A 13,076-nucleotide genomic window follows, 5' to 3' on the forward strand; every position below is an offset into this window, starting at 1 on the left:
TGATCTCAGCTCAGGTCATGATCTGGTTCGTCGGTTCGAGACCCGCGTCGGGGTCCGCATTGACAGTGCGGAACCGGCTTGGGACTCTCTGACGCTCCTCCGCTCTCTCTCAAAATAAAAAAATATATATAAAAACTTCAAGAAACCACCCTCATGTGCCTTTTAGAGATGAGGATTCAGAGTGAATGAGTTCACATAAAGTGACTAATGCCTGAGCTATGCAGTTAGCACTCCATAAGTTTCCACTTTTTTTGTTAGCTGATTGTTAAAACTTCCGATTCCTAGGCTCCTGCCCTGGAGGTTCTGATTCCATAGGTTGGGACTATTGGGGGATCTGTTAATTTGAACAATGCCCCGATGAGTCAGGCTCAGATACATCTGGGAAATGAGGATATGCTCACTGTATCTTTCCAATGATCTTACAAGGCAGGTACTGTTGTCCTCGTACAATTGAGAAAACCCAGACTCCCAAGGGAGGTTATACACCAACTAGAAAAGTCAGGACTTAGAACTCAGCTAGGACACTGAAGCCGTAGGGAATTCCAGGAAAAAATAAATAAGACAATGTGCTAAAAGCACAAGAGGTTTAGCATTCAATGAACAAAGCTAGTATTCCAAAGAAACTGCTTAACTTAGGCAGCTCGCTGGGCATGCCATTGCTGGGAGGGGGCCGAAGGATTCTAACATAAAAGTCTTTTGTCTCTGACCTGAATTTCTTTTTTGGGGGGCGTGGGGGCACGCCGGGGCACTCTAGAGGCCCCAAACTAGAGCGAGGGGGTGAAGAGATCCAGTGTGTGTAGGTGGGCACAAGAATTGGAACATTCATGACGTCGGGGAGTGGTTGTCCAGAGAACTCAGATGTGGAACAGACTTCCAGAATCCCAAACACATTCATTCTGGTGTCCGCATGGACTGGTCTCTGAAATTCTGTAGTCCCAAGACCCAGTATGATCTAAGGAGGGATGGGCTGGCGATAGAGAACGTTGGATGGCTGCCCTGCCGGATTAGATGGTTGGGTGAATGAGACGTAGGAGTGGCTGGAGGTGACCTTGGGAAGGGACAGATGGATGGAGAGGGCTGGTTGGAGAAAACAGGTGGGATAATGGAGGAATGGATTGGTGTTAGAAAGGATACTAGATGGGGTAAGGGTAGGGTGATGATGGATGCATCGGATAGAGATGGCTAAATAAAGCATGCTGTATGGATTGGGAGATGGACAGGCAGACGGGAGGAGAGGGCTGGGGAGACAACCGGATGGATAGGCCCAGGGATAGCTGAGCAGAAGAGATGACAACACATGAACTGGATAAATCGCGGAGGGAACGGACTTCCACGTCTGCCTGGGACAGAGCTGCTTAACTTGGCTTTCCTGGATGGCATCAAGCCGTTCATAAACTCTGAAACAGCACACACCAAAACTCTAATGGGTGGTTGTCAGCAACGCTCAAAGAAGTTGGAGATTCCCCCCCACCCCGTACTGAGCCACGGATTCGTGCTGTGTCAGCCCTTCCCATTCGTTGTCTGGTCCTCCCCCACTGCCTCCGGAATGGGAAAAGATACAGAACTTCAAAATATGAATGAACAAAATATTAATGACAGCCCCTTCCCCCATCCCTGTTGAGTTAATCAAGGTAAGGAGAGCCATTTGCCAAAGCAGATCCCAGTTGCTGGAAAGCTGCGGCAATTTTTACACCTTTGTTCAGTGTCTGGACATCTCTGGGTGAAGTTCTGAGGGTCTGTGGTGTCTGGTTGAAGTCCTTGCTTTTCAAGAAGTCTGATATCCTGGCTCACATGTGGAAAGGGGCATCAGGAGCTCCCTGGGCCCTACGAAGGCCCACAGATTCCTGGGTGGGGGCCAAGAGAGCAGGATGGTTTAACCTGACCTGGGCCTTGGCTGGCCGTAGCCGCCCACCGCCCCCGACATGGATGTTGACCGTGGTGGCATAGCTGAGCCTCCTGGCTGGGGGTGGTGGGGGCTGAGGCTGGGGTGGTGGTGAAGGTGCCCGCGATGCCGGGGCAGAGGAGGACCAGGGACCCCGGGAGGCTGGGGGAACTTCTCCCCCAGGCCCTTGTCTCCGAGCGAGACTTTGGCTGATGTAGGACGCTGCCAGGTATCTTGAGAGGGCAGCTGCACTGGGACCCAGGAGCTGACGGGTTGGAGGAGGGGGACTGTGGGGTGGGGTCAACTCTGAAGACTCTGACCGGGCGACATGAGACACCGGGTGGCCTCCTGGTTTGGAGAAAACCATGGTGGTGGGAACCGGGATGGGTAACAGGCCCTGACTGTCCCGAGAGCCTTCCTGCTCAGGCAAAGCGGTCGCAGCTGGAACACGAGTGTCCGTGAGGCTCTTCTGCTCCAACAAAGGTGTAACTTTTTGGACGTGGAGGTCTGTGAAGCTTTGCTCCTGAAGCAGAGGTGCAGCAGATAGCCCCTGGATGTCTGGGAGGCCTCCCTGCTCGGGCAAAGGCGGGAGGGCTTGGAGGGCTTGGGCCTGGGTGTCCGTGAGGCCTTGTTGCCGGGGCAAAGGTGCGGCAGCTGGGACGTTCGGGTTCTGGGGCAAGGACAGTGGGGCGTCGGCTGGGATCTGACGGTCTAGGCAGCTTCCGTGTGCAGGCACAGGTGAGGTACCCGGAACCTGAATGTCTGAGAGGTCTTGGGGCAGAGGCAGCGGGGCGTTGGCTGGGGTCTGGTGGCTTAGGCGGCCTCCGTACGCAGGCCCAGGTGAAGTACCTGGGACCTGAACGTCTGGGAGGTCACGCTGCAAGGGCAGCGGAGTGTTGCCTGGGATCTGACGGTCCGGGCTGCTTCCGGGCGTAAGCAAAGTGTTGACGGCTTGCTCACAAACAGCAGCTGGGAACTGAACATCCCCGGAACCGCCTTGCTTCGTTGACAGGGTGGTGGTTGGGCTCTGGCTCTGTAGGTGGCCTTCTTTCTTGAGCACAGGAGTGGTGGCTAAACCCATGGCATCAGAACCACGTCCCTGCTTGGGTACAGCTGGGCTGGTTGGAACCTCGATGTCCACGTGGCCTCTGTGCTCAGGCAAAGGCGTGGTAGCTGGAACTTGGGTTTCCAGGTGGCCTTCTTGATCAGGTAAAGTTGTAGCTGGAACCTGATCGTGTGGGGGGTCTTCTTGCTCGGGCAAGGGTGTGGGGGCTCCAGCCACACTCTGTATATTCCAGAGGCCTCCTTGCCCAGGCAAAGGGGTAGCAGCTGGAACCTGGATGCTCAGACGGTCTTGCTCAGGCAAATTTGAAACATTTAGACCCTGGCCACCCAGGCAGCCTCCCTGCTTAGACAAAGGTGTGGCAGCTTGAACCCGGGTGGCAGGACCCAGAGGGACAGATTCCTGGGCACACGTCAGCGGGAAGGCCAGCTCACATACCAGCACGTGTCCAAAGGCAGGCAGGGGCCCTGTGTGCACAGCAAGAACGGAGTCAGGACCGCGATCTCAGTGTGGGCCGTCTCTGCTGACCACACACCCGGACCTCACCTGGCTCGGCCTGCTCACGGGGCAGGGAGGGGGACAGCTGCGGCTGGGCCAGAGCACGGGGCCGGCGGCGGGGCGCGTTGGCCGACGCCCGGGTCTCCGCCCGCTGCATCTGCTGGATCCGCTCGCTGTAAAGCCGGGCCAGCTCTCGCACTCGGGAAGCTGTCCTCTCCGAACTCGGGGCTCCTGCCTTCCCACTCCCGCCACCTCCACCCAGATCCGAGTCTTCCAGGATGAGCAGTGGCTCTGGGAAACCGGGCCGGGTCAGCTGCCCCTGCTCCAGTGCCTGCCAGGCGCTCCGGATTTCTGAACAAGAGCGGAATCCCAGCTCATCTGAGAATCCCTGGTCTCGGGTGACCTCCTGGGACTGGAAATCTGGGAAGGATTCCCCTTCCTCAGGATCCTGCTGCCCTACCCTGCCCCCAGAGGACCGCTCTCCTTTGGTGGAACTGCTTCCAGGAAACAGTTCTCTCCTCGTGGCTAGAGCCTCATCGGGCTCCCGCAGAGCTCCCTGAAGCCAGGAATCACAGGGAAGGGCGGGAGTGCTGGGAAGGCTAGGAATGTCAGGGACACTAGGGATGGATGGAAGGCAGGGCATTTCAAAAACATTGGAGATGTCAGGGAGGCTGGGAAGGTGGGGAATCTTGGGAATTTCAGACAGGCTGGGAATTTCAGGGAGGTTGGGTACGTCTGGACTTTTGGTACGGCTGGGAACGTCGGGAATTTCAGCCGCACTGGAACTTTCGAGCCCTTCTAGCACATGGAGTGGGGAAGGCTCCCGTTCATCCAACTCCAGCTCTTCCTCCTCCTCCTCTTCTGAAGAGTCCCGGCTGGGAAGGGCTTGGAATGCGAGGGCTTCACTGTCGCCTGGCACCTGCGAGTCTCCAGGGAACGCGGTGATGTCGTGGGGGGGCGGCTGTAGTGGGCACTGGGGAAGAGGCCAAAGATACCATGGTGGGCTGGCCCTCCGGCCCCCCGGACTGTGCCTGACCGAGCTAAATCCCAAGGACGCCCTGATGTGACACCCAGCTCACCCCTGGATCCCGGAGGCCTCTTTGGCTCAGCAGTTCTAGGATCTCCTCCGTGATCGAGGTCCCGGAGGGTTCCAGGGTGGGGGGGCCAGGGTCCTCTAGGTCCTCAGGGGGTCCGGAAGCTGGAACTGGTGGCTGAGGCTCCAAGGGGGGGTAGAGCTCCCCCTCACTGCCAGCATGCTGTGAGCAAGGAAAGAGGACGGAGGGCAAGAGTCGAGGGCCGCCCATCTCTTCCTCCCAGACTCAGAGGAGTCCGGGTCCCCAGACCCTGTGCTAGGGTATTTCTTACCTTGAGTCTAGGCTTAGCTGCGATGGAGAGATGAGAAAGAGAAGAGTGAGATGCAGAATCTGGATGATTCCTTACAGCCGATCCGCTGCCCCTATCAGCCCTCCCCCACGCACACGGGGCATCTCTCGGGAAGAGATCGACAGAGAGGCATGGACCCGGCCGGGCTAGAGTGGCCACTTACCATTCTGTGCAAACATAACATACGGGTCCTTTACTGGCTCTGGGGAGAGGACACAGGGACGTCAGGGGCCCAGCTCCCCCCGCGTTCTCTCGTCAACTTTCAGGTGGAGGACACTCACCAGACTGTCTGCGGCCACGGCGGGTAGCAGAGGGTCCTGGAGACGGAGCTGTGGGAGAGGCAGAGGAGAACCCCACGATGAGCCCAGCCCCAGGCTGGAGGGGACAGGCCGGGGGTACAATTCCTGGGGGAGAAGCGGGGGAACCTCAGGGTTTCATCTTCTTTACCTGTGTTCCTTCGTCCAGGGGTGAAATTTCTAGCATCCCGAGGTCGGGGAGACCCAAGAGGGGGCGTCGGGGGCTCTGGGATGGGCTTACTTTTAGGAGCACCTGCGGGGAGACATCGGGAACCCCGTGATCTACTTTTCCTTGGAAGTCATCCTCCTACTTCCACATCCTCCCAACCCAAGGCCCCAACTCACCGTGCAGGCTGTTTTCAAGGAGAACTTGTTTTGCCTGAAAGAGACCAGGGTGAGGGGCTGCGTCGCCGGGGGGCTGCCTCCGAGCGCCCCAGTCACAGTCCTATTAACGGGTGCTACTCTGTATGAGGCACGTCACACGACTGGTGATTATTAGTAGTCACCACAGGTGTGCGAACTCGGTGCTCTGACTCCTCCAGGTGAGGAAACCGAGGCCAGAAAGGTAGCGTCCCTTGCCCAAAGTCACACAGCAGCGATGTGGTGGAGCTGGGATTCAAACCCAGGCAGAAATTTATTTTTATCTACTTGTTTTTTTAAAGAGTTAGCATCGTCTTACGTATTTTTTTAACGTTTTATTTATTTTTGAGAGAGGGGCGCCTGGGTGGCTCAGTCGGTTGAGCAACCGACTTCCGGCTCAGGTCACGATCGCACGGTTTGTGAGTTCGAGCCCCGCGTCGGGCTCTGTGCTGACAGCTCGGAGCCTGGAGCCCGCTTCGGATGCTGTGTCTCCTTCGCTCTCTGCCCCTCCCCCACTCATGCTCTGTCTCAGAAATAAGTGAACGTTAAAAAAAAATACTTTTGAGAGAGTGCAAGTGGGGGAGGGGCAGAGAGACGGGGACAGAGGATCCCGTGAAGGCTCTGTCTTGACTGCAGCGAGCTCAATGTGGGGCTCACACTCATGAACCGGGAGAGCTGAAGTCAGATGCTTAACCGACTGAGCCACCCAGGTGCCCCCCTCCTTTTCTTTTTAAAATGCAACTTATTGATCACGGTCTAAGCGAGCCCCCTACTCTCAGGGTCTCGTAGCCCTACGGGAGGGGGGTGGTCCTCCAGCATCCCGAAGCCCCTTGGATATGGCAGGAGCTGTACCTTGGCGGGGATGGAGGCGGGGTGGTTCTCAAAGAAAAGGCGCTGGAGACAGTGAATCCACAGCCTCTTCTCTTCTTGGTTCTTGGCCTGGGGGTGGGATAGGGAGTCGGGAGCCAGGTGGAAGGTCTGGGGGCTGAGGGGAACCCTGACCGCCCAGCCCCACCTTGCACTCACCTGGAGCAGGTGCCTGTGTTTGGGAATGGTCAGGTCGGACACCTTGAACCCTAGAGGATCTCGAGGACTCTCGCTCACACTCAGGTTGCAGCACTGGGTAAGGGGGACAGAACGGGGCAGGGAGCTCAGAGCCCCGAGACTCAGTGTGTATCTGGGTTCCTACCTCCTAGAAAGATGTGCCCCATGAGGTTGTGTGGCGGGTCCCCTTACCCCCGGTGGAGCCCCCCCCTCCCCCACCAGGCTGGGCTCTGCTCTCCCTCACCAGTCCCTCGCCCTCATCTGGGTCCAGATGTGCTCCCCTCATGAAGATGCTTGCCTGGTGGGCGAATCCAGCCCCCCCACCGGCCCTCACCTGTATCCTGATGCCCTCACCCTTCATTAAACTTCACCCCCATCCTTGGACTCAAGAAAATACGGCCCTCAAATTGAGGCTGGGTTGTTCCTCCTTTGCAGACCCCGCCTGCCCCCAGCTATCCCGTAGGTACACAGGTGTAGGTATCCAGGATACACCTTGCAGGTGACATCCTGGTCCTGCCCCCAACCCTGAACTCACGAAGATATGGCCCTTGTAGGTGTACTCCGGACCCCGGCGTTTGGCCACGAGCAGCATCCGTGAGAAGAGAAAGAGCAGCCTCTCGCCCCCTCGAAGTCGGGGGCCGCCCCCTCCGCCACCTCGGAATGCGCCCTCTAGCACCAGCTCCCCGAAAGCACTGAGCTCCGGGCCAGTCCAGCCGCCAAGCCGCCGCTGCACTTCCTGCCGGGCCCGCCAGGTGCGCAGGGCACAGGGGCGCGCACACACACCAAGACCAGGAGGTTAGCAACAAGGCTGCACTACCCCAGCCCGTCCTCCGAGGCCGCCCCCGCCAAAGGCCCTCGTGCCCACTGCCCCCATCCAGCAGCCCCAGCCCACCCTGGGGTCACCTGGAGGCGCGCAGCATGCTCCTGCTTGCGTTTCATGTCATTGATGTACCAGGCGACCGCTGTCATGGACACAATGGCCTCCTCCACCATCTCACGGCCCCCGGCGCCCGGGCCCTCTGCCCAGTGCTTGCCTAGCTCCTGCCAGGCAGGCACCCAGGGAGGGAACAGAAACAAGAGAAAAGGATGGTAATGATAGGAGACAGACAGATACCAAGGCAGCGACAGAGGTGGCGACCCAGAGGAGGACAGAGACAAACAGGCAGAGACAGAAAGAGAAATCAGCTGGAGCCAGTCCCCACTGGTGGCAAGAACTTGTCCCCGACTGCTGGCCCAGTTTCTAGGGACTTGTCCTGGGTCCACCCTGCAGCTGTACCACCAGGCGGTCAACGGCCAGGACCTTGCCCTCCCCGAGCAGCACCCCCAGGGCCACGCCTGACCTGCAACAGCAGATGGTACTTGAGGATGCGCTGAACAGGCTTCAGCAGGAAGCTCTGCAGGGGCAGCGAGTGGCGGAGCTGGGCCTGGCGCTCCTGCAGCCACAGGGCTGCGGGCGGGGACAGCGACAGCTCCCGGAGCAGGGCTAGGGAGCTGGGGGCGGGGCACAGGTCAGGGGGCTGGCAGCCCCCAGCGGGGAGGGCGCGGCGGGGCGTGGCCAGGGTTTCAGGGGCTGGCAGGGGTCAGGGGCAGCTTAGGGAGAGCTCGGTTAAGGTCATAGGCTGGCAGGGGCTGGAGCTGGATGGGTCGAGGTGGAGGGAGGTTGGCTGGCACATCAACTCAGCGGGCAAAGGCCTGGGGCCCAGCGGGGGCTCCTCACTCCTCACCCCTCACCTCGGGTAGTTCATGCAGTACAATGTGTAGATGTCAAAATCCTCACTCTGTGGGTGACACAGCAGTTAGGGAGACCTGAGGTCCCAACTCCCCAGGACCCCCTCCCCCGCCTTACCCCAGCCCCATCCCGGACTGAGAGCCCCCACCCTGACTCACCCTTTGCACGAAGCACTCGGCAATGCCCCCTGCGCTGCTGCTGCCCTCCAGGTCCTCCAGGAGCTCACTGTGGGGGAGAGGGCGAGGTCAGGGACTGCCCTGTCCCCACAGCCCCCCGTGGGACGACTCCAGGAGGCTGGGGACTTGGTGGCTGCCAGGATCTCTCAAGGGGCTATCGTATCCGAAGGGAGTCTTCTGATTGCTACGTGGGGAGATCACAACCCCGCTCAGACTTTGTCCATGGACAGCGTCCCGTTCCTCAGCCCCAAATCTTGTCACAGCTGCCATGAGCCTAGGGATCTCGTGATATGACCCAGGGAGAGGGGTGTCATGGCCCTCAAAGCTGGGATCGTCTTAAGAGGCTGCTGTGATCCCGACATCTTGTCATGTCATCTCAGAGCTCCTGCAATAACGTTGAGATCGATCTCATCAAGACGTTCAGAGGGGTCAGGATTCTCGGACACCAGCATCTTCCTCACTGGGTCCAGGCCAACCATCTGGTTTGTCTGGGACTGAGGGGTTTCTCAGGACGACGTGGTCACGCGAATGCTCACGCTATCATGATCTTTAGGCCCCCCACCTGAGCCGTGGGTTCACCGTGATCTCAGACCTGACCTAGTGCTGAGACCCATCCCCGTACTTAGATCTCATCTGGGTCCTCGGGCTCCTATCCAACTCTGCCTCCACCACTCTGGTTCCTTCACTCCCCATCATGATCCCTGCCCAATGTCACTACCTCCCCATGTACCAGCCTGGAGAGGGGGTCATGGGACTCCAAGGTTTAGGTTAGGATACAGCCCGCCTCCCCTAGCCCTACCAGCTGGTGCCCCTGCCCGTCCCTCCCGCCTCTGACCTGCTGAACTCGTAGATGTCCTCGATGTTGGCAAATAGTATGCCCACCTGCTCCGTGCTCAGCCCTAAGACCCCGCCATCCAGCAGAGGACCCAGGTAGTCCTGTGGGGATGACTGGGGTTATGGGGGGCGGTGGAGGGCTGGCCCGGGTCCCCACTGTGCTCGGGTACCCGCCTGCCTCACCTCCACAATGCTGCGAAGGTCCCGGACATAGGCCCGCTCTGTCTCCACGATCTCGCGAGCCACTCGCTCTAGCCTCGAGGGTTTGGCGGAACCCGGAGTCCCCACCGGTGACAGATGCAGGCGGATGGGGGGTCCTGGAAGGGGCTCTGGCCTAGAGGCCGAGCAGGCTGGGGCGGGCCCTGGAGCCGGGTCCCCCTCGGAGCCCACCGTGCTCAGGGATGTGGAGCTCCCAGAACCTCGGGGGGAGGCCATGGCAGGGGTTGCAGGGGCTGCCAGGGGTGAGAAGCAGGAGGTCAGGCCGTCTCCCCAGCTGAATGAGTGCAGCCCTACACTCACCCACCCCAGGTCAGCATCTGCCCCTCCCCTCCTCCCGGGGCTCCCTTCTCCTCTTGCCACTGCACTGCCTTGGTCCTGTCCTGTTCTCTCCCATCAGGATCTTCTCTGGGCTTCGACCTCCACTTTTCTAATCCACCTCCGTGTGTCGGGCTGGGAGATCTTTATTAATTTGCCCGTTTGACCCTGTCACTTTAAGTATAACCCCTTCATGCCCTCAGGAGAAAGTCCAAACTCCTCAGATCCACACTGCCCTACGCAACGTGGCCATCAGAGACTTTTCCAGTCTGTTCTCTTCCCACAGACACACCACTTCTCACACTCCAGACTCCAGTCGTATTCGGCTGCCTTCAGTTACTTAAAAACACAGCCTTCTCTCACCTCTACACATACTTTTCCCTCTGTGTGTAATACTCTTCCTTGCTTTTCCCAACTCATTGCTCCTTATCTTTTAATTCTATTATGTCTCCTCCTCCAGGAAGCCTCCATTGAGGTCCCATACTGGGCTCCCACAGGGAGAGGAAAGGGCAATCACCCCCACCCCCACCCCCGCCCAGGCTTGACCGCTGGACTTTGGGTGTCCGCCTCCGGACTGTCACCATCTAGGGATGGTTCCATCTGCCCCACCAGACTTGGGAACTCTGTGTAGGCAGAGCTGGGACTGTCTTGGTCACCCTATGTGGCCAGCACTGGGCCAGCCAGTGTCTTGAATGAAGGAACAAATGCCCAGCAAGCTCCACCCTCCCTTGGACTCTCACCTGTCTGGGTCTCACACACAGCTGCGCAGTCACACACTTCACCTGTGGGGCCACCGCCAAGGCTAGGGCTGGGTTTGGACAGGCTCGGTCCGCGGGCTCCCTCGGGCATGGCTGAGTGGCTCAGCGGCTTCTGCGGAAAGACCCCCTTCTCGGATATCAGGACCCCATCGGCTTCCCCGCCGCCCACACTCACAGATTAGGCCAGAGAATTAGGAGTGTGATCTAAGTCCAGGAGGCACCGGAGAGTAAATAATGGGGCAGACAGAGGCATAGTGATAGAAAGAGGGGCACCAGGAGAGATAACACAGAGAAAAAGATGGAAAGGTTGAGACAAAGAAGAGTGAAGCTAGGAGTCTGGTCTGTCTGGGGCCGGAGGCTCAGGGATCCTGGGAACGTTTGGGCTCTGGCTGGAGCCGAGGGCGAGGGGCAGGGCTGGGAAAAGCCGTGGGCGGGAGGCCGGGAGGTCCCTGGGGAGGGCGGAGGAGGCTGGGGGACCGGATGCCAGGGTCCTGCAGACGGCTCCCTCCCCCGCCCAGGGCTGCGAGTTGGGGCGCTGGCCCTGAGCCCTCGACCCACTCCCCTCTCCAGCCAGTCCCTCCGCGATCCGCTTACTGTCCCCACCGCCTCAGCGAGGGTCCCCAGCACCTTCCCACACCCTTTCAGACCCAAACTCCCGCCGGCGCCTCCGCTCGCCCCCCGCCGGCACGCCCCCTCATTGTTCAGCGGCAGCGGCGCCGCCCCCTCCCCCAGCCCGTCGGGGCCCCTCGCCTCCCCCCTCACCTCCCAGGGAGTCTCCAGCCCCGAGCCGAGGCTGCCGGATTCCTATTCAACCCTAGCACGGTCCCCGGGGAGACGCAAAGCCGGACTCCTGGGTCTCTGCAAGTCAGGGGCGTGAACTTCGGGCTCTCAGCCTCCGGGAACCAGAATCCGAGGTCTCTCGGAGAGTGGGATGCAGCGGTCCGAATTTCCTGGTCCTCTCAATGGGGGATGCTGGAGTCTCGACTCTTGGGTCTCAGATGGGGTGCTGGGGACCCAAGTTCCTGAGTCTTCTAGATAGGGCCGTGGGGCGACCGGATTCCTGAATTCCCCTAACTCTAGGAGCGGGGATTAAACCATCTCCAGGCGGGAGCGCAGGGGAGTCCCCAGTTCCTGAGTCCCCTGGAAGGAGTGGGCGTTTCAGCACCAAACAGACTGGCCGGGGCGCTGGGAGTCCGTGTGCCAAGTTCGGATGCTGGGCTCGGATATCTGGGAACCGTTGGAGGTAATCACCGATCTGGGATCCTAAGTTCTTTAAAACGGGGTGCAGAAAGCTCGGCCTCCAGGAACGCGCGGGGCTGACGTCCCGGACTCCCGGCTCCTCCAGGAGGGGGCGCTGGGCACCTGGATATCTGGGGTCCTTTAGCCTGGACGCGGGGTCCCGGGCTTCGGGGTCTCTCACGGAGCGGTGCACAGACTCGCGACGCCAGAGTCCACGACTTTGGACCCTTCGGGTTCTGGGATGAGTACCACGGGGCTCCGGCGGCGGCAGCGCCACATCTGTAGCGGGAGAGTCCGGTCCCAGCTGTGAGGCGGGGGGCGGTCGCCTAGGGCTTCCCCTCCCCCCCGAGCCGCCCCGGCGCACATCCTGTTCCCGCCCGCGGGGGGGAGGGGCTGCCTTCCGGCCAGCCAGCCGGTAAAGGGTTAAGACCCCTCCCCCCTGATTCTGAATATTCATGAGAAGGCGAGTCCCAGAAAGGCTACACCCCCACATTCCAAAAGCTTCTGACTTTTCCCTTTTACAGCAAGGGCCTTCAGGGCGTGAGAATCCGGAACTGGTAACGCACTTTCTCCCATTGGTCAACCGAACAATTCTTATTTGCATATGCAGTAAAGGCGGAGCTGTCCAGCGGGTAGGGTCACGTGTCCAAAAGCGACTGAAGGACCTCGCGGCGCGAGGGTGCGGCCGGAGCTCCAGTGGCGCAATCGGTTAGCGCGCGGTACTTATACGACAGTGCGAGCGGAGCGATGCCGAGGTTGTGAGTTCGATCCTCACCTGGAGCACCTTTTTTTCTGTTACCAGCATTTTACAAATGTACACGTCTCGTAAGTGAACTGAAACATCTACATCACCACTGAGGGGAGCGAGCATTCGATCTTTGGAGTTTTTGGGTTAGAAAGACTCCTGGAACTAAGGCAGCTGCCCGGGAGTGTTCTGTACTGTGGGGAGGTGCCCTTTCCATCCTGGCCGCCAGAGGGTGGTATCGTCTCTTATATGCCTGCGAATTCAATTGGGTCTGCAAATCTCAGTTTAAGACTTCTGTAGATGTGTCGGGTTCTCCTCCGCAAACTGTCCAAGGCATTGCTTTTTTTTTCTCCATCTTCTCTCTCTCTTTTTTTCCCAGTTTCATTGAGATGTAATTGCCATATAACATTGTATTAGTCCAAAGTGTACATGATTCGGTATATGTATAAATCGAGAAAAAGAGTTTAGCTGACATCAGTCACGTCACATTTTTTTTTTCTCCTGTGTCTTGGATTTTTCACTTTCCCTTTTCCTC

General features: G+C 59.0%; 1 protein-coding gene and 1 non-coding gene across 4 annotated transcripts; one reads left to right on the top strand and one right to left on the bottom strand.

The window, feature by feature from the left end:
• Positions 1-1,572: 1,572 nt before the first annotated feature.
• On the bottom strand, positions 1,573-12,310 carry PLEKHG2 (pleckstrin homology and RhoGEF domain containing G2). 3 transcript variants are annotated; one of them, XM_049621302.1, is made up of 19 exons: positions 11,320-12,310; positions 10,582-10,669; positions 9,449-9,717; positions 9,267-9,367; positions 8,414-8,480; positions 8,258-8,304; positions 7,867-8,017; positions 7,430-7,567; positions 7,062-7,262; positions 6,509-6,601; positions 6,335-6,421; positions 5,468-5,501; positions 5,274-5,375; positions 5,108-5,155; positions 4,990-5,028; positions 4,809-4,825; positions 4,523-4,699; positions 3,492-4,416; positions 1,573-3,412 (listed from the first exon to the last, which is right to left on the bottom strand). In XM_049621302.1, the coding sequence occupies exons 2-19, from the start codon at positions 10,646-10,648 to the stop codon at positions 1,788-1,790; spliced, it is 4,188 nt and encodes a 1,395-aa protein (XP_049477259.1). In that variant the 5' UTR covers positions 10,649-10,669; positions 11,320-12,310; the 3' UTR covers positions 1,573-1,787. The 3 variants fall into 3 exon arrangements, with proteins under 3 accessions (XP_049477259.1, XP_049477258.1, XP_049477257.1); XM_049621301.1 differs by having other exon boundaries at positions 10,540-10,669; XM_049621300.1 differs by having other exon boundaries at positions 6,335-6,601; positions 10,540-10,669.
• Positions 12,311-12,486: 176 nt separating this feature from the next.
• On the top strand, positions 12,487-12,579 carry TRNAI-UAU (transfer RNA isoleucine (anticodon UAU)). The gene is given in 2 exon segments: positions 12,487-12,524; positions 12,544-12,579. It is a non-coding gene; the product is annotated as a tRNA-Ile (tRNA).
• The last annotated feature ends 497 nt before the right edge of the window (positions 12,580-13,076 follow it).

The sequence above is a fragment of the Panthera uncia genome (assembly GCF_023721935.1).
Source record: "Panthera uncia isolate 11264 chromosome E2 unlocalized genomic scaffold, Puncia_PCG_1.0 HiC_scaffold_19, whole genome shotgun sequence".
Classification (NCBI taxonomy): Eukaryota; Metazoa; Chordata; class Mammalia; order Carnivora; family Felidae; genus Panthera; species Panthera uncia.